The 27233-nt window shown below is 58.3% G+C and overlaps 1 protein-coding gene across 1 annotated transcript in view; it reads right to left on the bottom strand.

Annotated features, from left to right (window-relative positions):
• Positions 1-1152: 1152 nt before the first annotated feature.
• The window catches only part of RGMA (repulsive guidance molecule BMP co-receptor a), a 49945-nt gene continuing 23864 nt past the window's right edge, over positions 1153-27233 (bottom strand). The window contains exons 3-4 of the mRNA XM_027520995.1: positions 12032-12546; positions 1153-3508 (exon numbers count right to left, since the gene is read on the bottom strand). Coding sequence (XP_027376796.1) covers positions 2786-3508; positions 12032-12546 — 1238 coding nt within the window. The 3' untranslated portion in view covers positions 1153-2785. The remainder of the gene's footprint in view (positions 3509-12031; positions 12547-27233) is intronic.

The raw sequence follows: 27233 nt of genomic DNA, 5'->3' as shown, positions 1-27233 counted from the left end.
GTCACAGTGCAGCTCGTCTGCCACCTGGCCTTTGGTATAACGGACTGGCAGGGATTTGGGGGGGCAAAACACACCTCGGTGTACATGTTGGCCCTGCCCTTGCTAAGGAACTCTGGGCCAGTCCATCTCCCTGAGCCTCTTTTTGGAGTCTGTAAAATGGGCGTGCATTTTACACGCCCATATACACATCTGATTCACTGGATAGCTTTAAATTGGGATGAGACTATGTGTTTTTTAATAATTTTTTTTTCTGATAGGGATCATTTAAAAAATCTTTGTTGATTTTGCTACAATATTGCTTCTATGTTTTTTGGTGATGCTGTATGTCTTTTATGATGTTTTATGTTTTTTGGGATTTTAGCTCCCAACTAGGGATCAAACCTGCACTCCCCACACTGGGAGGTGAAGTCTGGACCACCAGGGAAGTCCCTGTGCTGCGCTGTGCTTGGCTGCTTCAGTCATGTCACTCTGTGCGACCCCACGGACCATAGCCCGCCAGGCTCCTCTGTCCGTGGGATTCTCCAGGTAAGAATACTGGAGAGGGTTGCCATGCCCTCCTCCAGGGGATGGTCCGACCTGGGGATCGAACCTGTGTCTCCTGCACTGGGAGGCAGGTTCTCTACCAGAGAGCCAACTGCGAAGCCCAGGGATGTCCCTGGATGCAATGTGCACACAGCCAGTAGAGAAGCTGGCCCCGGCAGGCTCTGATCCTCTGCTCACCGATGGGCCCTTGGCAGTGCCGTCAGCCATTACCTGGGCTGCAGGTGAGGGGGCACCTCTGGACCGGAGGCAGCTAGTCCCCGCTCCTGGGTCTCACACTGATGGAAGAAGCTGAGATGACTCCTCCTGGATCTCAGGCCAGCCCACCCTACCTCAGCCCAACGGCCCTCCACGTTCCTCCAGCACATAGTCATCTGTTTTGGGGATGATGCCAGCTTTGCAAGGGAACCTGGACCCCTCAAGCCCCAAAGACAGCTCATAGCAAGGAAAGTAATTTCAGAGAAGTAGGGGGCTTTGGTTGTTTAATTGATTCCTCTTCTGCAGGCACTCAGCTCTCTCACACACACCCATATGCTACCCACCACCGACACCCACCATCCCCGAAGGAACCAACGTCCGTTCAGAAAACAAACTCTGACACACAGTCCAAAAGAAAATAACAAAACAAAAAAACCCCCAAACTTTACTTGCATTTAGCCATTAATAAATAATTTACAGTATGTACAGGCGGTGACACTCCACACAGGTCGCAGACGCGGGACACAGTGAGGGGCCCCCACTTCCAAGCAGAACGTGATCAAACAACCAAAATAAAGTGCTTCACTTTTTACTTCCAACATAGGGACCATCTAAAAACCAGCAGGGAGGGGCCGAGGCCACACTCCCGTCGACCGCCCGCCCAGCCCGCGGCTTGGCAGGGCTTCCGAGGGGACCTCTTGGAGTGGGAGGCGGGGACCAGTCCGCAGCCTCCTGGGCCAGTGTATGAGAGGTCTCCGGGGTCAGCAGAAGGCGGCCGGCGGGGGGACAGTGATGGGGGGTGCAGGGCTTGCGGAAGGGGGCCCTCGGGGGCACGGCCACGCCTTTGGGGGCGGAGCCCAGCCCGCGGCGGCCTCTGGGGGTCTCTGAAACAGCAGCGGAGGCGGGAGTGGTCTGGGGTCCTCGGATGGACAGCCTGGCTGACGTATAGTGGGGAAGTCTCCGTGTGGCCGCGGGGCTTAAGAGGAAGTCCGAGCCAGAGGGGACCCTGCCACCGATGCTAAGCGTTGAGATATCTTCCCGCTCCTCGCCCCGGAAGGCAGATGTGTGGGTGGGCAGGGTGGGGAGCAGGGCTCTGGGGGTGGGGGCAAGCGAGGAGAAAGCAGAGGATGAGGGCAGGCCAGCTAGCCCTCTCCGCTGGGTCCCCGGTCCACAGCCTGCAGCCCCAGATTCCCTGCCCACTGGATCTTACCACCTGCTGGGGAGGACCAGACAATTTAAAAACAAAGGTTCGACTTCCTAAGGACGGTAGACGGGAAGGGGGACGGAAGGACAGGTGGTGGGAGTAAGGGGCCAGAGCAGGTCATTGCTCAGAGCGCAGGGGGCCTGGTCACGGGGGCCTGAACCCGTGCCCAGTTGGGGGGCGCCTGGTGGTCTCTGCTGGGCTCACAGGGAGGCCACGGGCAGGAAGGCATGGGGAGGGTGCAACGTTTTGGCCAAAGGATTCCCCCAGTTTTCTACAGACGCCAAGCAGCGCCCTGGGGCGTGTCCTAAAGGCCCAGCAGGAAGGGATGCCCTGCTCGGGGGTCCAGCCTGGGCCCGCCCCCGCCCCCGCCCCCGCCCCCGCCCCCGCCTCCGTGTGTGCGAGTGTGTAGTGTGTGTGCGTGCGTGGGCGCAGGCGGCCCCGGGGGGCACGTGTGCAGCAGTCAGCCGGGCCTCTCTCAGTGCATCGCAGGGGTGGGAGCAGCTTGACATGCTGCCCCGTCCAGGGTCTCTGGCGTGGGGTGGGGGCTTCGCGTGGGGGCTGGGGCTCTGATCTGCACATTCACACGGTGGGGCGCGCGGAGACGGGGGCGGGGGGGGGCAGCTTGTTCTCTGCACAGCTGGAGGTGACACACGTCACAGCACCCATCGCCACCACCCCCAGTAGCCGGTCCCCCGGGGGGGCAGAGAGGGGACATCCTATGCCCCCAGCCCTCGCCAGCAGGCAGCCCAAGGCGGCGGGGACGTAACTGTCCCCCGTGGGGCCCACGGGGCCAGCAGGAAGCCACCAGACCCCGTGCAGTGAGGGGCCGCCCCGCGGTCTGTCCTAGGCGGCCCCCAGGAGCGCGGGGAGCAAGGCCAGGAGCAGGAGGGTGCCGAGGAGGGGCCAGGGGGCCGGGGGTGGCCCAGGGGCGGCCCCCGCCCGGCCTGGCGGCTCCCGAGTCCTCGCGTACAGGTGCAGCTTGTCCTTGTTGGAGTGAAGCATCTTGACGTCCTCCAGGGCGTAGTAGGCGGCCAGTGTGAAGTTCACGTCCCCCGTGGTGAGCAGGTCGAAGACGCAGGCCTGGTAGTACAGGTCCTCCACGGGCAGCTTCTCTTTGCACTTGGCCACGGCCGTCTCGTAAGGGAAGGTGTCCGGGGCTGGGGGCGCAGGGCTGGCGGCCGGCGGCTGGGGGGCACCAGGGCCCTCGGCTGCGCCGGCTCGGAAGGCCTGGAAGTCGATCTGCTGGTTGAGGGGGCAGCCCCGCAGGCAGAGGTAGAGGCCCTGGCTGTCGCGGTCCTCCACGGCGTTGACCACCTCTTCGGGCATGCGCACGGCGAACGTCAGGTAGCGCCCCACCTGGCGCACCACGATGGTGGTGCCGATGTACTTGGCCTGGATCTCCACGTGCTGGCCCGACACCTTCTCGGTGATTTTCAGGCTGTTGGCCCCGTGCTTCTCCCCACCGTTCTTGGAGCCGTCTGCGAAGGCGGCCGGCAGCTCGTCCATCTCAGCCTGGTACACCTTCTGGTCCACACACTCCTGGAAGTTCTTGAAGATGATGGTGAGCTGTGGGCCAGAAGGTACAGAGACAGAGAGGCGTGAGATGGTGCTGGTGACTGCAGGGGGACGAGGCCCAGCCCTGGACTCATCATGACGCTCTGCACGGAGCACACAGAAGGCCGGAGGCCCCAGGACGCTCTGGACTGTCCCTTCCCTGTTTTGGTCCCTGTTCGGTGAGACCTGTGCTATTATGCATTTAATATTTTTCTTTAAGACAATTTGCTTAATTTTTTTATTATTTATAAAGGGAACTTTAGAAACTACTTTTCTAAATAGAAAAGCAGCTCATTTACTATATGCAGAGGAGAATCATAAAACGACAAGCAGGGCTAATTAAAAATAAAAGGTCTTTATCCACTATGGTAGGTTGAATAACAGCCTCTAAGATACCATGCCCTAAACCTTGGAACCTGTTAAAATTCCAATACTTTGGCCACGTGATGGGAACAGCTGACACACTGGAAAAGATCCTGATGCTGGGGAAGACTGAAGGCAGGAGAAGGGGGCGACAGAGGATGAGATGGTTGGATGGCATCACCGATGCAACAGACATGAACTTGGGCAAACTCCAGGAGACAGGAAGGGACAGGAAGGCCTGGTGCGCTGCAGTCCATGGGTTCGCAAAGAGTTGGCGACTGGACCACAACAGCAATGGCAGATGGGATTTTACAGGTGGGATTAGGTTAAGGACACTGAGATGGAGAAATGATCCTGATGGACCCTAAGCGTAATCACACGTGTCCTTGTAAGACAGAGGCAGGAAATCTGACCGTAGAAGAGAAGGCAGTATTTCTACGGAGGCAGAGACTCAAGGGACCTGGCCCCAAGTTGAAGGATGCCGGCAACCAGCAGAGGCCTGGAAGAAGCAATGAACGGACTCTCCCCAGAGCCCCCAGAAGGACTGGCCTGGCCAACACATTGAGCTTTTTTTCTTTTCTTTAATTTAGGCTATTTTATTTATTTATTTAGGCTGAGCCAGCTCTCAGTTCTGGCATGTGGGATCTAGTTCCCTGATCAGGGATCGAACCTGTGCCCTCTGCATTATGAGCACAGAGTCCGAGAAGTCCCCATCTTGAGCTTTTTAAAGACTCGTTTCAGACTTTTCGCCTTCAGGAGTATAAGGGGCTCAATTTCTGTCTGAATCACTTAGTTTGTGGTACTTGTCACAGCAGTGACAGGAAACTGATACAGTCCACAACCAAAGGACGGTGAGCCCCGGGCTGAACAACACAGCAGCTAGAACAAAGGAGACTGCTGTGCACAGAAAGAACAAGCAGGCGAGGTCCACGAGGCAGAGGCCAGCAGAGGCCACGGTGGCGGGGCTGGCCCGAGGGGTATCCCAGCCCGGCCTTGGCGAGCAGAAGGAAGCGGTGGGGGAGGGAGGTGCTGGTCAGCAGAAGGGAGACGGGTGCTCCCTGCAGAAAGGGCAGCTCTGGCCAGGGGAGCAGGGAGGCCCATTTCTGCTGAGCCTGCAGCCGGGGCAGGGGCTGCGCTGAGCTGCTGGAGAAGCAGAAGCAGCAGAAGGCCAAGAAGCTCCATCAGGAACTCTCCTCCTAAGAACACAAACACAGGCTCACTCGCTGCATTTATTACTAACACGCCCGTATGGTGCTGCAGGGGAGGGGACAATACCCCCGATTTACAGATGAGGACGTTTCGGTTCAGAAAGTAAAGTGACTGGCCCCAAGGTCACACAGCCAGCAGGAGGCAGAGCTGGGACTGGGCTCTTGGTTTGCAGCCGCCGGACATTTCTGGCCAAAACAGTCATAGTGTGGGCGGCCTGGGAGAAGGACAAGAGACAAGCAGCCCACGGAGTGACCTGTCTCCCCATCATCAAGGGTGAGACGCGTGGCTATGCTTTCCTTCCTGATGTAACTAGGAAGACTGTGGGGGGCAGAGACATGAGTGAAGCTGGAAGCCCCCCATGCCTGTTCCTGTTGCCAGGGGCATGCTGTTTTACCACTGGTGGCTCTGGGTGCCTTGACAGCCATGGCACCACCTGGACCAAGGGCAGCTGGAACCTGGACTCGCAGCCTGAAGCCAGGCAGGGAGGAGGGGTGATGGGGGTAAGACGGTGCCCAGGCCTTGTGGGTCCCTGGCTAAAAGCCCACCCCCAACCTCTGCAGGGCCCCTGGGCCCTCATTCTCAGGCCTTGCCCTGTCACCCCCACTAAGCCTGGAGAAGAAGAGCCTCACCAGCTGGGGCACCCTGCCTCCTCGTGATGTCTGCAGGCCCAAGGGGCTTCGGCAAAGGGCAGGGCACTGCTGACGCTGCATGAGGTTGGCCTTGGCGGAATTCTCTGCCTGGGCCCCGGGGGCGGCGTGGTGGCTGAAGGCCATGATGGTGGTCTGTACCCCTCTCCCTGCCCAGGGCAATGTAGCAACGCACCAGAGGAGTGTCTGGCCTAAGGGTGAGCGTGCAACGGAGCAAGGGCCCAGACCTGCTGGACACCAAAGAGAAAACCCAGAGCGGCGGCAACGGGGCAGCGAGGGCAGGAGGGTCGGGGAGGGGCAGCCAGGACCGCAGGTGTGTGGTGGGCACAGGCTGGGGCCCGTCTGCCTGCAGTTCTGGGGGGGGCCAGGGGCACAGCCTGGAGCCCGAGGGGAGCTGGCCCCAGCTGGGGGCCTTGGGAGCAGGGGCTGAGAGCCCCAAGGACTGGAGGGGGAAGACTAGCAGCTACAGAAGGTTCTGGGCTGAGCAAACCAACAGGGCAGAAAGAGCGAGAGCCCACGGAGGCGTCCCCGGCTGCGTTTTGCCACTGTTCTGCAGGTCCCCTCACGTAGTGTAAAGCCCAGGGGTGACCAGCGGCGGATGAGGGCCCTCGGGGGGAACACAGACAAGACCCCGGCCCTTCTCACCCTGTTCCTGAGAAATGTGAGGATGTCTGAGAGAGGCTGACTACAGTATGACTTTGGGGGAACTCCAGGCCCCTGGGCCTTCCTGCATCCCTGCCTCCATCAGAAATGGTAAAAATTAGGGACTTCCCTGGTGGCCCAGTGGCTATCACTTCACACTCCCAACGCAGAGGGGGCCCAGATTCGATTCCTGGTCAGGGAATGAGATCCCCCATGCGGCAACAAAGATCAAATATCCCACGTGCAAAGACAAAGATCCAGTGCAGCCAAACCAATAAATGAATATAAAAAAAGAAACATTAAAAAACCGCCTCTTGTGACTGCATGGCTGTAAAGACTAATATAGTCCAGGCTGGCTCACACTGGTTTTCTCCTTCGGGCTCTAAAAGGAAGGCAAGCCTTTTCATGGGCCCTAGCCATCTAGGGGCGGAGGCGCTGGGGCTGCGGGGCCGGCGGATGACGAGGAGGGTGGGAACTGGAAGCACCGTGTGAAGGGGGCGCACCGTGTGGTCCTCACAGGACGCAAGCAGGGGCTGGTGCTCGGAAGCTGAGGCTGGAGGCGCTGCCCGAGCCACAGAGGGCGACATCAGGCGGTGGGGGTGGGGGGCCCGCGTGCCTAGCTCCCTGGGCCCGGGGGTTCCGTCTCCTCATCTCCCCCGGGAGGTCATAGCTGGTCTGGGGAGGCGGTCCTCTGGTTCACTTAGGGATGTCCAGGAGGGCTGCAGCCCCACCACTGTGCCCAGGCCCTGCGCCTCGGGCAAGCCCACGGCGCGGCCACTCCCCCACCACCCAGACCTGCACGGGGACCCACCTCTGGCTGCCTCACCTCCATCCAAGGCTTTCACCCCATGCGGAGGCCGCCTGCCTGCGGGGGGCGGTGGAGGGGAGCAGCCAGGGTGGTCTGGGCAGTGGGTGGTCCTGCCCCGGGGGTGGGAGGGGGCGTGGGCCGCGGGGCCCGGGGGTCCATTCCCGGTGCGGTGCGCAGGGCCACACAGACACACGGAGGCCGCGGGCGGGAGCGGGCCAGCCTTCCCGCTGCCATCGGCCTCCCTGGAACAGGAAAGGCTGGTTTCACTCTCCCCACGGTCGCTCGCGGAGACAGTCTGCTGGAAGGCTGACAGGCTGCTCGCCTCCTCTTGGCACCGGGGCCTGGGACTCAACCACAAGTAACAGCATGAAGGGGGCCTGTCGAAAGCGGGGCGGCCGGCTGCCAACACGGCCACGGGCGCGGCTGCCGCTCCCACAGCGCACGCCCCGCTCCCTGGGGGCCCGCGCCCCCCCACCACCGGGCGGCGGGCGGAGCCCCGTGTCATCAAGCGACCTGTGGGGCTAGACCTGGGGCTGGGGGCTGTGTCCACACGCGGGAGGAGGCAGTCCACGACCCCGGTCCTCACGGGCCCACACTGCGGGGGCGGGGCGTGATGTCACGGGCCAAGCGGGTGACAGATGCTGGGAATGCGGGTGCTCCGGGGAGCCTGCACGGGGCGGGGGCACGGAGACCCGAGTTCCTCTCCTCCCTGAGGCTCAAAGTGGGGTGCCCCCAGCACGGCAGGAAAGAAAAAAGCAGCGCAGGCGGGTGGGCAGGAACGGGAGGCAGGCCCCAAGGGAATAGGAAGCTGAACTGTCAGCCTGGGCTGGAAAACTCAAGATCCGGACTCTCCACGAGAACGGGGCAGGGGCGGGCCGAGCAGGGCTGAGCAGCTCCTGGGTGAGGTACCGTGGCTGGGGAGTGCGTGCGTGCTAGGGCACTTCAGTTGTGTCCAACTCCACGAGACCCCACGGGCTGTGGCCTTCCAGGCTCCTCTGTCCATGGGGATTTTCCAGGCAAGAACACTGGAGTGGGTCTTCCTGACCCAGGGATCGAACCCACGTCTCCTATGACTCCTGCTTGGGCAGGCGGATACCTTACCACTAGCACCACCTGGGAATTGGGGATCGTGATGCCGGGGCTCCACTACCTTGGGGATAAGCCCGTACTCCGCCTGCTTCGGGGGTAAGCTCAGGGCCAGGACAGGCAGGAGGCCTTCCCCAGGGCTCCGGGTGGAGCCACCTGACGCCCCGACCCCGAGACCCTCAGCATCCCGCTGCCCCAGCCCCCCGTCTCGAGCACCCTCAGGGCTGATCTCGCCGTCCACCATTAACCCAGGGGCTGCTGGGCGCGAGGCGTCGCAGAACACAGAGGCTGGCACAAAAGAGCTGTCTGGCCGATGTTTTCTGAATCGGCGGAGAAACAAACACACCTGAGGACTGAAGGCCCACAGGAGAACAGGCCGAGGCAGGCCGAGAGCGCTGGAAAGCAGCCACTGGTGTCTCTCGCCTGGGCACACCTGGCCCTGCGGCCCGGGAGGGGCTTGGCCACAGACTGGGAGCCTGTGGCCGTTCAGCCTCCAGCAGCGCTCGCGCTGCCTTCTGGCTGACAGGGAGATCAGAGAGGGTGCTGCTCAAGTGCTTCTCCCACCAGGAAGACGGAGGTGACCCTGGGTCATGGCAGAAAGGGGCTGCCTTCATTAGGGGGCTCTGCGGCAGAGTGCCAGGCCCATCTGGAGGCTCCACGCTGCAAGAGGAAGGGAGGTGCTCCCGAGTCTGCTTAGGCAGCTCTGCCGACCACGGTGCCCAGCAGTAAGCCGGCCACAGAGCGAGCATCTGAAGCGTGTGGGCCAGATGAATGAATGAATGGAACGCAAGAAGGAATGAATAAAGGAATGAACCGCCGCTGAGCTAAAGGTCCCACCGAGTGTCCACAGAGAGCCCAGGGTGGCATTGAGGCGTTCTACAGCCAGGCACCTCGCCCTGGCCTGTAGGACTCCCTGATACGTGATCTAAAGCCTCTTTCTCTACCTCATCCCCCCCAGTCTAAGGTGCCAGCAGCCCCGCCTTGCTGGTCACTGAGCACAACCCCGCCCAGGTCTGTTATCACCTGTGATCCCCACGCCACGCTGGGTCAGGTCCCCCGAGGCCCAGAGCCCTCTCACACCCTCGGGAGCCTCCCTCTGCTCCCTGCCAGGACGGGACGGGGAGGTGGGGTCCCCCTCCACGGCATGTTTGCTGCTGGATTTAGAAGCCACAGCCTCAGGCTCCCAACACTCATTTATCTTGGCTCCTGGGAGAAAGGCGGGTAGGGGAAGGGGCCGCAGAGAGCGCAGCCGGGACCTTGCCTCGGGGCCCCCCTTGGTCTGCAGAGGGCTGGGCGTGGGGAAGAGGTGAGGCCACCCACCAGGCTTCATGGCCCCGGGTCCAGAGGCTTGTAAGAGCACCCACGGGGGCCGTGGCCTGCTTGTTTTCTACCCAGCAGCTGGTCCCGAGAGAGATCTCTGTGGGCAGGCGGGGGCCACCGGCGCAGAGGGAGGTGGCAGGAATTTTCCTGGCGGCCAGGTCACCTTGGTGTCCTACCCCGGGGTGTGGAGGGATGAGAAGAAACAGAAACACCCTTGTGGGCCAGCCTGGCGCTGCTCCACACACTGCCCTGCAACGTGCTCTTCTTGGCAAAACAGACCCACTGCCAGATCGGAAGCCCTGGGGACTCTGAGGGCCATGCCCTGGGGAGGCAGAGGTGTCCGTGTCGCCTGGGCTCCGATCACCCTGGGCCTCCTGGACTTGAGACCATGTCCTCTGGCTAAGTCTGAGTGTGAGATCATGGGAGACCCTCCCTGCAAACGGGGGGAGAGTCTGGAGGGGACTGGAATGTCCCATGGCCTGGGCCCCGGCCACATTGGGGCTGCCTCTGGGTGGGGCTCTGAGAGCAGCACTCGGGTCTTGCCACCCAAACACTGAAGCCTCCCTGGATCAGAAGACGACTGGCTTTTGGCGGCCTCGGGGGCTTCCAGGTGGGAACCGCCTCTCCTGACAGCGAGAACCTGCGGGGCTCTGGAGTCCCCTGGCCCGGGTGAAATCCTAGCGCGGTTTCCAGCCGAACGCACTTGGGTGGGGAGGACGCTTTCCCTCTTGAAGCCTCAGTTCCGGATGTGTCAAATGGAGGTCCCCCGTCTGGGGAGGCTGCCTGGGTGGCCCCTGGGGTGCCCAGTGGGCTGATGCCTAATCCTCACTTGTTCCCTCTTCCCGATGCCCCCGGCAGCACGCTGCAGCCCCGTCCTCCAGCCAGCATCTTTAATGCCCTTCATGCCCCAGAATCACTGGGAGCTTTAAACAACACATCTGATCCCCACCCAAATATCTGGTGTCAGACTGGCTTGGGGGCTCCAGAACCACTATCCTCTAAAGTCTGCTTAGTTTGTAAACGTGCAGCCGCAATGGGAATCCCTGGGTAGGGCCGTCACCTCCAGGAGGCTGTCAGGCCCACTTGTCTGGGGTGGGGTTTGACCCCTATTGGACAGAAAGTGCAGTGATGACGACGGCAGAAACATACCTGCATAGAGGCTCCTCTTTATCAGGATTTGACACTGGGCTTCTACCAAAATACAGTTTGAGGCAAGAGAAGAATACTCCAAAAGTTTGAAACTGAATGCTCTGGGAGTGTTTCTAAATTTTCCGGATTATTAACCGCAGGGAAAAAATCCATCTTACATCTATACCCAATGTGCATGCACATGAACAACAGAAGCTAAATTTCCTAAATGTTTACTCTCCCACTGACAAAGCATTCACAAACTGCCTTTAAGGCAGGCTGCTGCTGCCAAGTCGCTTCAGTCGTGTCCGACTCTATGCGACCCCATAGACTGGACTATGCAGCCCACCAGGCTCCCCAGTCCCTGGGATTCTCCAGGCAAGAACACTGGAATGGGTTGCCATTCCCTTCTCCATAAGGCAGGCTAGGTTTTGCTATCTTGTTCTACTCTGCCCACCCACCCCCCTCCCCCAACAACTCTATGCCTATGTGCTAGCTTGTGACCCTAGAGTGTTGCTTTCAAAGACCCCCCTAGTGGATGGTGGCTGGCAGTTAAAGAAACATCCCACTCTAGGCAAAGGGCAAAGGTGGTTCCAGGGTGTTTTGTTGTTTAGCCACTAAACTGTTTCTGACTCTTTGTGACTCCATGAACTGTAACTCGCCAGGCTCCTCTGTCCATGAAATTCTCCAGGCAAGAATACTGGAGTGGGTAGCCATTTCCTTCTCCAGGGTATCTGCCCAACCCAGGGATCGATCCCATGTCTCCTGCATTGGCTGGTGGATTCTTGACCACTGGGCCACCAGGGAAGCCCTCCAGGGTGGTTTGCTGTGCTGTGCTGTGCTGTGCTTAGCTGCTCAGTTGTGTCTGACTCTTTGTGACCCCATGGACCGTAGCTCGCCAGGCTCCTCTGTCCATGTGATTTTCCAAGCAAGAATACTGGAGTGGGTTGCCATGCCCTCCTCCAGGGGATCTTCCCAACCCAGGGATCGAAGGAAAGGTCTCCAGCATTCCAGGCAGATTCTTTACTGTCTGAGCCACCAGGGAAGGCCAAGAATACTGGAATGGGTAGCTTATCCCTTCTCCAGGGGATCACCCAGGAATCAAACTCGGGTCTCCTGCATTGTAGGCAGATTCTTTACCAGCTGAGCTACCAGAAAATTCCTGCCTAAATATTCAGCTCATTGACTGACAATAAGAAAATGTTGGGTGCAGGAGGCGTCAGGGTCTGGTGGGGGAAAATCTGGGCCCTCCTGATCCTAGGACCTGGTGCTGTGACACCCCGCCCCCCCCCCCCCCCCCACCACGCCCCGGCCCCCCAGCTTCCCCCATACCTTGCTGGTGGCAGTGGCCGCTGAGCCGGGCAGCACCGGTGTGTTGGTGACCTGCACATTCAGGTAATTATTGTCGATGAGCGGCCAGGCGCCCTGCACCTTGCAGGTCTGGAAACGGTCTGTGAAAGTCCGGAGGTGCGGGTCCCCGAAGAGGCCGCAGTGCGTGTAGTTGGGAGCAGCCGCGCGGTTGTGGAAGCTTTTCTCGTAGTGGCAGATCTCCGGGCTGTCCGAGCGCTCCTGGCTGTCCCCGGGCGGCGGCAGCGTGCGCAGGTGTGGCTGCGACGTGGGGCCATCCTTGGAGCAGTTGTGCTGGCTCATGAGGTCCTCGATGCCATGGACCGCCGAGTGGTAGGCCAGGTCCCCCCGGCAGGTGCGCGCGGTCCGCCGCGTGCACAGGGCGTAGGTGCGCAGTGCCGCGCAGAACTCGGGGGCGTCGTCTGCGGCCGGCGCGTGGCTGCCCGCCGTGGCGCTCCAGAACTCAGAGTTGCACTTGAGGATTTTGCACGAGGAGGAGGCTGCAGGGACGGGAAGAGGGGGTTGTCTTCAGGTTGGAAATGGTGAGCCCGGGCCTCCGGAACCCCCGCAACAGGCCAGGGCGGCAGGCACGTGCAAGGGAGGAAGGCGGCCTCTTCCCAGGTCCCGCAGGTGGTAGGTGGTTCAGTGCAAGATCGGCCCTGCCTACCTTCCTTAGCGACCCTGGGTGGCCAGCCCTCCGCAGGCTTAAAGGGTTGGGGGAGCATGCCCCTGTTTTCCCTATTCCAGCCCAGCCCCCCATCTTTCCGCCCACCCTGTGCCTTTGACACATTCACACCAACAGCAACCTGGCAGGGAATGAAGCCCCACTATTCAGTATGTGTTCTGATCTCTGCCGCTGTGTAACCTTGCACGAATCACTTAGCTTCTCTGTGCCTCAGTGGGTGCTCAGTCCTGTCTGACTTTTTGCCACCCCAAGAACCCTACAGCCCACCAGGCTCTTCTGTCCATGGGATTTCCTCAGCAAGAATACTGGATCGGTAGCCATTCTCTTCTCCAGGAGATCTTCCCCACTGAGCCACTTGGGAAGGCTGCCTGCCTCATTATATCTATCTAGAATGTGGGGTAATAACAGTATCTACCCTATAAGGTTGCTCAAGTGCTAAAGGACTTAGCCCTGCATGGTGCACAGAGCAGAGACTCAATGAATGTTGGCCACTGTGATTATTCTACTAGCCCTGGTTCCCCAGCTTCCTCCACAGACTAAGGGCAGCTTCCCCCTCAGTTCTGTAGCTCCGCACACCATTATCCTGCTCTGGGAAGCAACTAAGAGTGATAACCTTGGACGTGCTCCAGTTCATGCTTTTTTCCCCCAAGGTCACTCACAAGCTCTGAGACCTTAGTGACAATTTTATTGTTGTCACTAAGCTGTACCTGACTCTTTGCAATGCCATGGACGGTAGCCCGCCAGGCCCCTCGTCCATGGAATTTTCCAGCAAGAAGACTGGAGTGGGTTGTCGTCTCCTCCTCCAGGGGATCTTCCCCACCCAGGGATTGAACCTGCAGCTCTGACATTGGCAGGCGGAGTCTTTACCACCGCTCCACCTCATGCCTGAGAACTGTGACTTTAACACACCTGAATCTTGCACCCCCCACACACGGACGCTGCCCTTTCCCACCCAGCCTCCTGGGTTCTTCTGTAGAGCTCGTGGAGACTACACGTGGCAGCAGGAGGGAAGCCTCTACATTGACTTCCAGGGGCTATGGGGCCAGCAGACCAGCTAGGAGGCCCAGCATTTGGCTTGGCAGCCCAGTCAGCAGAGGAGAAGGGGGGCTCTGGCTCCAGCCACACCTGCCTGGGCCGCCAATCTGGCTCTTAACCTTGGAAAAGTCTATTTACTGTCTTATACTGGCTACCTGATGTGAAGACCCGACTCATTGGAAAAGACCCTGATCCTAGGAAAGATTGAACTGAGGAAGAGAAGGGGGCGACAGAGGATGAGATGGTTGGATGGCATCACTGACTTGACGGACATGAGTCTGAACAAACTCCAGGAGATGAAGCCTGGCATGCTGCAGTCTATGGGGTCACAAAGAGTTGGACATGACTGAACCACTGAACAACTGGCTTTTTACCTATACAATCAAGCGGGGATTAAAAGCAGGGACAGAAGTCCACAGGGGCAGGCTTCCAAAAGCACTGTATAGGCTGCCGCCCAGCCCCATACCTGGACAACCTATTTTGAGGCGCTCGCTCACCTCTGCAGGAGCAGACACCATGCTCCTGGAACAGATGTGGCCTGCCTAAGTCACACAGCTGGGAAACAAGATCCTCGTCCTAAAATCCAGGCTTTTCCTCTAACGTGACCTGTGTTTGTCACACTGCTGGTAAACAAGGCCATTTCAGGTGGTATCTGGGTGAGCAGTCTTCTTTCAACTTGAGAAGTTACATATTTACTTAAATATGTATTGGGAAAAATAAAATAGATTTGACAGGAGAGCTACAGATTTCCCATTTTAAGTTGAAGAAGCGTGCCGACCAAAAGAAGCGGACCTGGTAAATGATAGGTGGTAAGGGCCGTGAACAGCTGCCAGCCAGGGAGACCCCCGTGTGGCTGCCCTCTCTGAAAGACATGTTCCTGGCCCAGGGCTCCTTTAAAAGGCGTCTAGAAGGGATGTCCCTGGTGGTGCAGTGGATAAGAATCCTTCTGCCAGCGCAGGGACACGGGTTTGATCCCTGGTCCAGGAAGATTCCACATGCAACTAAGAGTGTGCACCCCATCTACTGAGCCTGCGTGCTCCAGGCCTGTGCTCTGCAATAAGAGGAGCCACTGCAATGCGAAGCCCGTGTACCGCCATCAAGAGAGTAGCCCCTGCTCTCCGCAACTATAGAAGCCAGTGCAAACAAGGAAGACCCAAGACAGTCATCAGTTAAAAAAAAAAAGGTGGCGAGAAGATTCTCTGGGCCTGCCATCTTCATGATTCTCCAACCTGTGGAAGAGGCCCAAGGGCCCAACCTCCCTGTGGGCTGCCGATGCTACCAGGGCCTGCGTGGGAGACGGTAAAGGAGACTCTCAAGGCGGAGGGCTGGGTGTGGAGGGGGTTGTGCAGAACAAGCCACGTGGAAGAACACAGGTCAGAGGAACTGGCTGATGCAGCCCCCAACCCTCCACCTCTGGTCTGCGCGATGTTCACTCCGGTAGCCTCAGTAATTCTGAAGCAGGTGAGCTGCCCTGCCCTGCTGCCTTCTCAGAATTCCGGAAAAGGCATCTCAGAGGAAACCATTCTGGCAGGACTGAGCCTCGAGTTGCATGGTGGCTGCTGTGGCTCCGTCTGCTGCCCACCAGCCCTGGGCCCCCCTCTGGCCCTTACCATGCTCAAAGGACATGAAAGACAGTGCCTGTCCCTTTACAGCCAGACTGCTGCAGCACACGCAGGCCTGCGTTGGCCTCAGCTCTCCTACAGAGCTCAGCTGGGGTGGCAGAGACAGAAGTCCCAGTCAACTGACTGTGTCCCAGGCTTGGTGGCTTGGGCCCCGCAGGTCCCACGTCATTCAAGGTCCCAGGCAGCCCTGTGGGCAGGCACTACAGCACCCCATCTCCTAGAGGAGCAGAGCCAGGCTCAGGGAGGCTGGCTTTCTTGCCTGAGGTTCCACTGTGAGGAAGAAGCAGGAATTGAATTCGGCCCTTTAGGTAAAGAACCCTCCTCCCAGTGCAGCAGACACAAGCGACGTGGGTTCGATCCCTGGTTTGGGAAGATGCCCCAGAGGAGGGCATGGGAACCCACTCCAGTGCTCTTGCCTGGAGAATCCCATGGACAGAAGAGCCTGGGGAGCTACAGTCCACGGGGGCATACAGAGTTGGACCCGACTGAGCGCGCCCAGTCGCAGACCTGAAGGGCCTAAGGGTCCTGAGGGCCTGGGCCCTCAGCAGTGCCAAGGCTTCAGATAAACTTGGTGCTTTCCTGATTCCCCCCAGCGGCCGCTGGGTGGTTCTCGGGCACACTCCCCCTCCGTGGGCTTCAGGGTGACTGCGCCTGCGGTGCTGAGAGGCCCCCACCCACCAGGAGGCCCACATGCTCTGTGGCATTGCATCCACACTCTGGTTCCCAGGGTCTGTTTCTCAGGGTGCAGCCAGCAGTGGGCAGGGACTTGAAGGCTGGGGTCAGGAAGGTGCCTAGGGCAGGGCCCGCCTGCACTCAGATGGTGTGGGACATGTCGGGGGGCACTCCTCACTCCCATCATGTGTGGCTCCATCCCCCCCAAACGTGCAGTAGTGGGGGGCTGTCCTGCTATCTCCACAGCCTTGAAAACCAGGCTCAGAGCCGTGTCTCAGAGCTCTCTGGTGTGTCTGGAACCCATGACTGAAATCCCCCTTAAGGTGCCCCCACAAAGGGAGTCCCTCAGATGCTCGGGGATCTGCTCAGAGGGCGCTCCTCAGATGTCCCTGTGCCCACCAGGGGGCTCTGACCCCACTGGCCCCCTGGTCCTGAAATCTGCATTTCCGCCAGGCCCTCTGGGGCCAGAGCGGGTTCTTTTCTTGTCAACAGTCACAGCCTCAGAGGGGCCGTTACTCCCCACCCCTTCCACCGCCACATGCACAGGTCTGGGGTGTGCGCTGGGAACTTGGTTTGGGCTGGGGGGCAGCAAGGAGCAAGCCCAGCAGGGAGCCCAGTTGCCAACGCGGAGTGGCCACGGCAGGCAGCTCTCATATGCTCATCCCTGCTCAGCCGGGTGCCTTCAGCCACGGGGAGCGATGGGGATTGGGGGGGATGGCAGCCCCGCCCGCCCCCCAGGTGGCAGCAGAGGGTGCTCTCCCGCCCTCCCTGTGCCCAGGGTCCAGGGCCCTGCTCTCCGCCTCCATCTGGGTAGGGTGGTGGTGGTGGGGCTGAACTCGAAGCTCTCAAGTTTCTGGAGAACGTTTGCGATGCTGTCACCTGGGACTGGGGCGAAAGTGGAGAAATCTGAAGGAGACGCTGCTCGTGCGCGGTGCTGGGCAGGGGTCTGGCCTGAGGTCCCGCTCTGTCCCCTCCTAGCACTTGTGGGGAGGGGCTTGGCCTGTTTCCACATCTGTGAAGTGGGGGCAGCACCAGCCTCAGAGCCTGCTGGAGACTGACGAGGTGGATGGGCAGTGCCTGGGACGAGTGGGCACTACCTAGATCAGAGTCCCTGCCAACAGTCTTGGAGGGGGACACATACAATCCCCGTGGGGTCAGAGGCTAAAGATCACGCGGCAGGGCTGGAAGGGGCCTGGAAGAAAGCCAGCACCTTCCCTGCTTCCTCCCCGGGAACCCAAGGATCACCCACAGCCTCCACTCCACTGCCTCCTGCTCAGGTCAGGGCCCTGGCTGGCCCTGGAACCTGGTCTTCCACCCTGACTCAGATCAGAGTCTGGGCAGCTCTTCCTGGGTCCACTCACACCCAAAGGCCCAGCCCCACCTGGATCAAGCCAGGACCGTGATGCCTTGGCCACACATCCCCGATGTCCTGGGTCTCCTCGGGCCTTGCACATCTTCCTGGTATCTAAGAGGAAGCCCAGGCGCTCTCATGGTAATGGACATGCAAGAGGCCACTGCGTAATGAGAGCGGGGGCCAGAGGTGGGGGACCCGTTCCCCTCTGCCCTCTCTCCAGGAGGTCGTGCAGCTCTTCCCAGCCCGGCTGCTGTCATTTCCTGGGGCTGGGGGTCCCAGGGAAGGGCGTTAGGGATGCCAGAGCTGGACAGTCCCCAAGGGTGGGGAGCCGAGGGGGCCCTGACCCCCATGGGGCCATCCTGCCGCCCTGTGTCCACTTCTGTAAATCACAGGCGGAAGCTCCCCCCACCGCCACCTCCCAGGTCAGAGACTTGGTGTAATCTGGCCCAGCATCAATAGGAAAAGTTCTGCATGGGCCGTCACCTGCCAGAGAGAGCCCAAAGCGGCTGATTTTTATGTGCTGTATCTTTAAAAAAAAGTCAAAACCACCTGAATTCCAGGCAGTAAACCCTAGCCTTTTCTGATGTGAGTGTTCAAGGAAGGAAGGAAGGCAAGTCTGAGAGTTTGAAACATCTTACTGTGAGTGGGAGGAGGAGGCGAGCTTTTCTGAGTGAGGCCGGCCTGGCTCCTGCAGACCTTGTTACGCGGCCAGGAGGCAGCCGAAGAGTGCAGAGCCAGGGCCTCAAAGTTCTCCTGAGCTCCTGTTTCCATCTCAGATGCTGCCATGTCTGTCCTAGGGCGGGGGCGGCTCTCAGGGAGCCCGTGCTGACCTTGGGTACCTGGAGCTCCATCTCAGGCACCCAGGAAAAGGCTAAGACCATGCACAGACTTCTCAGAAGCCTAGGACACCTGTTTTGTTTTTGACTCAAGCCTCTTGGGACTTAGGACTTCGGGGATTAGCTACTAAGAAACAAACAGAGGAGAATCCAGAGCCTGCAAAGACACTGGCCAGCCCAGGTCACCACTAGGAAACCCCTGAAATTCCCTCCGGTGCCCCACGATGCTGGACACTTGGCTCAAAAGGTGGGGCGCAGGCTGGGGCTGTTATGGGACCAAATGACTGAACGAAACTGCCCGCCCTGGCCAGGGAAGACAGTAGCCACTTGCATGAGTTATCTTAACAACAGGAGGTCCTGGTAAGGAACAAGGAACTAAGAAGCTACCACCAACTGGAAGAATGCAGGAAAGGTCAAAGGGAGACAGGAGATACCAGTCCGTATGTCCTACCAGCCTCCCAGAATCCTTGTCGGAATCCATCCTTCTCGATGCATGTACCACCAGGAAGGACGCTGAGTCAGAATGAGGGGCCAGAGACAACCAGGAAACCAACCCCATCCCGGGAAAACCTGGGGCTGCCAGCCACGTGGCAGAGCAGTTCTGGGCTCCCTCATCCTCCTGCTCTCCACCTTTCCCAATAAAGTCTCTCGCTTCATCAGCATGTGTGTCTCCTTGGACAACTCATTTGTAAATGTTAGACAAGAGCCCACGCTCAGCCCTGGAGGAGGGACCCCTTGCCACAGCAGGACTTGGGGACCCCGGGGATCCATTCGCTCCCGATTTGTGCAGTGAGGCTCAGGGCTTCTGTTTCTCCGTGCAACTGGCTTCGTCGAGATCACTGTAACTACGGATTGCTTGGTGGGCAAACTCCAGGTCAGCTTCCTAGTGTGCAGCATGGAATTTTAAAACCCCGGGCCTGAGAGCAGCCACAGGTCAACAGTTTGCACCTCCAGCCAGCCCCCGCAGCAGGAAAGCCCCCTGCCCGGCGGCAGTCCTGCCCGGCGGCAGTCCGGCCTCCAGGGCCGCCGGAGCTCTGCTGGGCCGGGCCAGCCCCTCCTGCTCTTGACAGCTCCAGCTGTGGACCCCAGGTCTGCTGGCTCGAGGGAGATGGGTGGGGGCTCTGGTTCTTCTCTAGAGCCACAGGGAAAGGGCTCAATGGTAACCCTGCAGATACTGGAGATGGCCCCTCGGCTTTCCTGGGCCGCCTTCTTTGGGCCTCACAGAACTGTGTCAACCATCTACGGCTGAGTTGGGGTGCCACCTCGTGCCCACAGATCCCCTGAGAACCCTCTGACTCCCGCACTCGTCACTCAAAGCACCTGTACCCCCTCCCCTGGAACCCCACCTCTGTAATCTTTCACTTTGTGGGGAGGTGGGATCCAGCCTGGTGGTTAAAAAAAAAAAATCTGCCTGCAATGCAGGAGATGTGGGTTTGATCCCTGGGTTGGGAAGATCCCCTGGAGGAGGGCATCGCAACCCACTCCAGTATTCCTGCGTGGAGAATCCCATGGACAGAGGAGCCTGGAGGGCTACAGTCCATGGGGTCGCAAAGTCGAGCTCAACTGAAGCAACTGAGCATGCACACACGGGCTCCAGACTACCTTCCTCGAGGTCTGAGACACAGCAGCGAGAGAAATCACAGCCACACGGCTTGCCTGACTTAATTCTCTTCCTTTAAATAGCAACCCAGAGCCTCTTGGAACAGAAAGGCGGGGGGCAGGGGGCGGGGTGCCGGGATCTGGGAGCAGCAGCTGTACAGACCCAGGCAGGATGGAGATATTTATGCACCGCCATGGCATTAGCTGCTTTCGGAGACCTCCTTTGAACTGTTAATCAAGCCCAATCTTTCAGAATAATAGCCTGATTATTACCGCCTTGTTTGCATAACAAAAAAGCCCAATAAAACTCACTTCGCCGAGTGCCGAGGGGTGCGAAGGCCCGGCCCCGAGGAAGGAGTCTTAGGAATGTGGAGCCGCTCCTGCGCCTGAACCCGAGAATAAAGACAATGCAATTTGCCACCGAGAAAAGCCCAACAGACCAATAAATTACCCTCGTGCAAAGGGATTAGATCAGGTTTCACTGGCGGTGTAGGAGGGGTGGGGTGAGCCAGGAAAGAGAAAAAACCTGCCTCTTCTTAAAGGAGTAAGGCGTCTTAGAAGGCAAGCCCGCCCATCACGTTGGGTCTGCCCAGCTCTGTGGTCTGCAGGGTAACTGCCTGGGTTCGTATACTAGCTGAAGGTTCTGGACTCAGTCCGCTGCGTGCAGGCAAGGTGCTTCCTGCCATTCCTGGAACAAGCTCAGGTGGAGTCGGCTACAAAAACCACCGGGGTGCTGGGGAGAAGGTTCACGTGTACAGAGATTGAAGGATGGGGGCACAGATAGTACCGGGAAGCAGCCGTTCCACGGGGTCTGGAAGGGCAGTGGGATTCGCCAGGTGATGTGGGGCAGAGGTACATAAGTCCAAGGGGCTCCGAAGCAGCTGGCACGGGTCGGAAGGCGAAATTCCGGATGGTGAGAGTGCGCTGGGAGTTTGGAGCCAGACACGGAAGCCCTGAGTGAAAGCCGGGGATGAAGCGAATGTGGTTCACTTCAAACTGCTTTGCTCGGCTCCGGTGCAAACCCTGTGTCCCCATTCACCCAGCTCCCAGTTGCCCGATTCCACCACAAGGCGGCGCTACACGAGGCCTAGTCAAGTTGACCCGGTCATCACAACCCAGCCTTGCCTCTTCTTCCCCTCCAGCTGCTGCTGTTCCAGTACCCAGCTCAGCCGTGCAGCAGCAGCCCTCCTCACAGCCCCGGGCCCCCAAGGTCCTCTTCAGTCCGCTCAGTCGCAGGAGTGGAAGTCCCCTCCTGCAACGCTGTGTCTGCCTCCGTGGTCCCTCGTGGCCTTGCCCCTCCTCCCCTGCCCATCTAGACACAATCCACTGTAACAGCTCCCCCCTGTGGCAACACCCTGTGTGGCTTCTGTTTCCCTGACTGCACCCTGATAAGCCAGCCCAAGGATTTCAGGTCGGATCCCGCTCAAAGCGGGAAGCCCACCGAGTAATTTTCAGTACGCACGTGGCATGATGAGAAGGCTATTTTAGGGAGTGGCCTAAACTAAGACAGGGTGGCTTTAATTAGGGTAGGAGAAGGCAGAGCAGAGGGAGAACAGCTTCAAGGAGAAAGTGGAAGGGGTGAGAGCCCCCCCGCCCCTGCCCCGGGGCAGCAGTGATGCTGAGGCTCCTCTCTTAGCAACGAGTTGGGATGCGGATCCCCAAGGAGGTGGGAGATCTGCTCCCATTCTCTGGGAGCACCAGAAGCACCGCACTGTGGCACCAAGCAGGCGCAGCGGGCCACTCCCCACCCTCTCCTGTTCTCCGGCACCGAGGCTGGGAGGGGACAGGGGACGGATACAGTGCCAGAATTTGGCAAGCTCTGGCTGGGCAGTGTTCCGCAGTCTCCTAGCTTGAGAGGTGCCTGGGGCTGCCAGGCTTGTTGCTCCATCGTCCTGGCGTAAACACGCAGGTGTCTGGCGTCAGACACCAAAGAGGCACACACCCAGGTAAGGGACTGGCTTTTCACCAGGTGCAGAGGACCCTGCCTTACTTAACCCACAAGCAGCCAGAATGATCCCCTTTCCTCAAAGGTATTCCTCCCAGCTCAGCCTGAGAACGGTCCAAGGAACTGCCCTTGCCCGGGACTCCAGCGTGCCTCTTGGCCCCTGAGAGCACTGGGGACTTCCTCTGGGGACCGGCTGACCTGAGAAAGATGAAGGCAGGGGGAAGCCTCTCAGAGCATCTGTACTGGCTGACGGAAGGCAGGAGGGGATGTGTACCCTTGTGCTAAGTCCCTTCAGTCGTGTCTGACTCTGCGACCCCGGGGACTGCAGCCCGCCAGGCTCCTCTGCCCCTGGGATTTTTCCGGCAAGAATACTGGAGTGGGTTGCCACTTCCTCCTCTGGTGGTGGCGGGGGCGGCGGGGGGGGGTGTCTTCCCAGCTCCTGTGTCTCCTGCATTGCGGGTGAACTCTTTACTGGCTGAGCCATGGGGAGCTGGGGGTTAACTAACTCACTGCTAAGTGTGGGCAGAGGTGGCTGAATGCCACTTGCCGAGCTGGGCAGGCGGCACTGCCCCCTCGTCACACCCAGCCAGGCTTCTCTGTCCCAGCTTCCACACACGCCAAGTTGCTGCAGGAAACCACGCCGAGTGCCAAGGAAAAGGGCACACCTCAGCTTTCCCAACTGGACACCCTCCCCACCCCCCAGCTCCCCCTGGAGCCACACGCAGCCGGATCTGCAGCCAAGAGGGCCACGGCGGGCCTGTCAGCAGGGCTTCTCTGGGTCAGAAGGGCCCACAGCAGGCAGGAGCCAGGCGCGGGATCCCATGCCAAGACCACCCTGCCAGGAGGGCAGAGAGCTGAGCAAGCCTGGGTTCCACAGGGAGGATGGTTTGGGGGCAAAAGCGTCACTTTTCAGGTATAAATGAAGCTTGCGGGTGAGCAGTTTGGGCTTCCTGCTTTGAGGCACACTCCCTTTTCCTGAGTCTAGGTAGCTGCTGCTATGCTCAGTCACGTCGGACTCTTTGTGACCCCATGGACCATAGCCCGCTAGGTTCCCCTGTCCATGGGATTCTCCAGGCAAGAATACTGGAGTGGGTTGCCATGCCCTCCTCCAGGGGATCTTCCTGATCCAGGGATTGAACCCGCGCCTCTTGAGCAAGTCTAGGTAAGGCTGACTTCAGAGATGACAATTTTCCATTCTGGTCCTGCCTCCAGGAGCCCTGCGCTCCTCTGCTCAGCTGTCCCGGGTCAAAATCCACGTGAAGTGGCTTTGCTCCCCCACCTCCCTCCGCAGGCAGGCCCTTCTTCCACCTTCCTAGAGCAATGGGAGGACACCGGCCCGGCTGGTGCACACACGTGTGTGAGCCTGTGTTCCTGGAACATTCCTTAGCACAGGGAGCAATAATAGCTCCTTTCTGCAGGGACCTGGGCGCAGAGGGATCACTTTAATAGGCGTTTCGGTATTCCGACTGCCCGGGCGAAATGGTGCATGAAATGAATAAATAAGCAAAAACCCCAAAGACATAAATCTGACTTGGGAAAATTTGCACCATGAGAGCTCTGCCAAAGTGGCATCTGCTTTGAAATGCTAAGTCGGGGATGGACAGGGAGCGGAGAGGGTCTCTGGGAAGAGGCAAGAACGTGACAGCCGTGGGAAAGTGTGGTCACTCTTCATTCTGCTATCCAATCATATCTCCAAAGTTTCTTATTTTTCCCCTCTCATCATAAAGCCTTGTATGCTACACAGCTCAGAGTCTGAAATGCTACAGAGCACGTTCAATGAGGGTGTTTATCCAAAATCTGGCGTGTGGAAAAGCACAGAGGTCTGAGTTCTCCTCTTGGCTCTGCCGCTGACTCAGCTGTGTGATGTTAGGAACCTCTCTGACCCTCTGTCTCCTCATCGACACAGTACGAATGATGATGCTCGGGGGGAGGGGTGACCATCTCATGAGGTGACACATTTCAAACATTTAGCAGAATACCTTGGATGCTCTGGCCACTGGATAAATGGGAGAGCTTTAAAAATTGTTGTCTGGGGGGATTTCCCCAGTGGTCCAGTGGTTAAGGCTCTGCCTTGCCATGCAGAGGACGCAGGTTCGATCCCTGGTCAGGGAACTAAGTTCCCACATGCCTTGGGGCAACTAAGCCTGTGTGCCACAACTGCTGAGCTCAAGGGCCACGACTAAGGCTGACGCAGCCAAATAAATAAATAAATATTTTCAACGTTGTTTTTCACAGGGACCTGTCGTACAGCACATGGAACTCTGCTCAATGCTATGTGGTAGCCTGGGTGGGAGGGGGTTTTGGGGGAGAATGGATACATGTATATGTAATGTGGTAGCCTGGGTGGGAGGGGGTTTTGGGGGAGAATGGATACATGTATATGTACGGCTGAGTCCCTTCGCCGTTCACTTGAAACCGTCACAACATTGTTAATAGGCTCTACTCCAATACAAAATAATAAATTTTTAAAAAATTGTTGTTTTCCTTCAAATGATCATGTTGTTTAGAATATAACAGTACCATGTCTCAAAGGCTGTTCATGAATGTTAACTAGTGATGGCAGCCTGTGGGAGGTTGGAATTTTGGTTATTTCCATTTTCTTATGTATCCTCTTCTATCTTTAGGTTTAAAAATGAGTACTGTCTTTATAAACAGAAAAACATCTTTTGGAAAGAATGATTGAGATATCTGGACAACCCCCCTCCCCAAATCTGCGATCTCGGTCCATGGAGCAAAAAAAACAAAGAGAAACACAAAGAAACGCAACGGTCCTGTAATTTCCGGGATTGTGCCAGGCGTGTTTGGGGTGCATCTCAGAGAAAAGTGCACGCAGGAACAGGAAATGGGGTTCCTGCCCTTATAAACAGATCCAGTGATTTAGAAGAAGATTAAAAACCCAAGACTCGGGAAGCAACCAGGACACGAGGAAGACAGCTGTTAGCAGCCCAGGTGGCCGGTCCTCAGGTCATCGGAGGGACGGCGCTGGGCCCCGCCAGGTGGCACTGACCTTGGGCTTTGCCAGTGGGCGTTCCCTTTCCAAACCAGGCATGGCATGAGCAAGACCTAGCGGCTGCCCACCCATAAGGTGGGTGGGTGGTGGCAGGTACGGAGACCAGCAGGGACCTGGAGCCCAGGGGCATGCCAGAGGCCACGGGAATGAGGCTGGAGAGGAGTGTGGAACTGGATGTCAGCGGGCTCTCCCTTCTGGGAGCTCGGGAGAGGGTCATGCAGAGCCCTGAGCTCCTGAGCAACTTGGACAGTGGGGCGGGGGCAGGGGTCACCCCAGAGGCAGGTCCTGGGGCGGCTCAGCTGCTCGAGGCAGATGCCAGCGGAGACAGGCAGGACAGGGCGCAGGAAGGAGGCCCAGCGCCGGGCAAATGGACAGAAGGAGAGGCCCTTTACACCCAGGACTGAACTGTCTGCGGCGGCAGGATTAACAGACACAGGCCAAACCCTGGTCCCAGGACACGGAGAGTCCAGGGAGACTGACCATCCTGGGGTACCCAGGACTGAGGGGGCTTCTAAAGACACAGGACTCCCAACTTTAAGACTAGAAATTCCTGGCTCCACTGGAATGAGTTAGTTGCCCTAAAGAAACAGTGCCCTCAATTTCAGGCAGGCTGAATGCAGCCAGGCATTGAAACAGTATGACGCCCCAACCCCTCAACCAAACATAAAACCTGGATCCTCTAACAAGGGCCGGGCACATTGCACCCAAGAAGGACATGTTAGCAGGAACCGTATGACCTCCAACACAGAAAGTGGTCCCCATGCGATTCCCTCACCTCCACAGAGACCTGGACCCAACTGCCCCATCTCACGGAGCGTCCTTATCTGAGCCTGTTGATCGTCTCTGCCCAGTTCTCCTTTGGCACTGGGGTGACTGCTAGCAATTCCTCCAAGCTTGCAGCAGTTTCCCTTCCTAAACCTGATGACCAGAGATCCTCTCCTTATGCCCCAGCTCATCCTCAGGGCCAAAGGGTCAACCATCCACAGGACTTTACATCCCACCCTCCCTGGGAGCCAGGGCTCAGCCCTGCAGATCCCTTGGCGTGTCATGCACCAGCCTGCAGGCTGGCTCTACTGCCACCTGGCTCTGGCAATGGGACTCATTTCAGTCTCTCCCTCTGGGACACAAAGTCCTCCTGGGAGGACAATGATGTGATAAGCAGGTTGACTTGCTTGCACATTTTTGAATGGCAGCTCTCAGATAAATGTTCTCAACTCTAGAATGGCATGGATGTCCTTGGATACTGCACAGGGCCTGGGTCTTTGCAAGCCTTAGTTTCCCCATGAGGATTAATTTCTAAAACAACTGCAGTTTAAAAGGAAAGGGAAAGACAGGAGGAAACATGGAAGGCACAGGGCAATAATTTTTCCAACACTGATCCTCACAGTTGAGGTGCATCAGAGCCCCCTGGAACATCTGTCACAGTACAGACTGCATGTTCCACTCCCAGAGCATCAGCTTCAGTCAGTTCCTAACACGTTCCCGGGGGAGGCTGGTGCTGCTGGTCCAAGGACCACACTTTGAGAACCACCGGAGCTGGAGTACAGCATCCATATGTAGCCAACGGGAAGCGTGCCAACATATCTACAACATATGACTTTGATGAGTTCCTCTTGGAAATCTGTTTTATTAAGTCAAGGTGGTTTCAAAGTTTTAAAAAGTATCTATTAATTGTGTTTTGAAGTGGATGTTATTAGTGGAAGACTCTCCTAAGAAGCCTTTCTTGGCCTCCCGCCACGCGCCCCCCTCCCAACTAGACATGGCCACCCTGTCCATTGGCTGAAAGTACAGCATCGTGCCCGCACACACCCTGACGAGCCGAGGGACATGGAAGGGCCCTTGTCCTTCCACCAGACCTTGGAGGTGGACGCCAGCCTTGCTCAGATGAGGGCCCCCAATTCTGTCCCCGCGTCAGGACCGCACGAGATGCGCCATGCATGCTGAGAACATGTTAGCACTCTCACAAGCCCTCTCTGTCTAGCAAGAGGTTAAGGCATCTTTCTCCACATAACTATGTCCAATTTAATTTGCACTCCTATGGGTTTACTCCTGGATGCCATTCAAGTCCACTAGCACTGAACAAGCCTATGCTTTCATGCGGCTGTTCCAGAGGATTCCACCTGTCTTTGGAGGGAGAAGCCGGCACACAGGGCCCCTGACTGTCTCCAGCGCTTTCTTTTCTTTTTTCTCAAATGCCCACCCCACTCCCCACCAGACCTGCAGATTCTCTGACTTTATCCCCAAGCAGCCCCTCTGCCATAGGTCAAGAATATGATAGTCCATCCCTTTGTGGTGGAAATGATCCATTTCACCTCTTAAGAGCCTCTCTTCTTGACCCAGGATTCCGGAGCCCACACGTTCTCAGAGCCCCCCGGTGTATTCCATGCGGGCATACTGGAAGCTCAGTTTTCAGCAAGGTGGGCAATTTT

The sequence above is a fragment of the Bos indicus x Bos taurus genome, chromosome 21 (genome assembly GCF_003369695.1).
Source record: "Bos indicus x Bos taurus breed Angus x Brahman F1 hybrid chromosome 21, Bos_hybrid_MaternalHap_v2.0, whole genome shotgun sequence".
NCBI classification, from domain to species: domain Eukaryota; kingdom Metazoa; phylum Chordata; class Mammalia; order Artiodactyla; family Bovidae; genus Bos; species Bos indicus x Bos taurus.
Note: the sequence above shows the minus strand (reverse complement) of the source record. Positions and strands in the feature narration are given on the sequence as shown.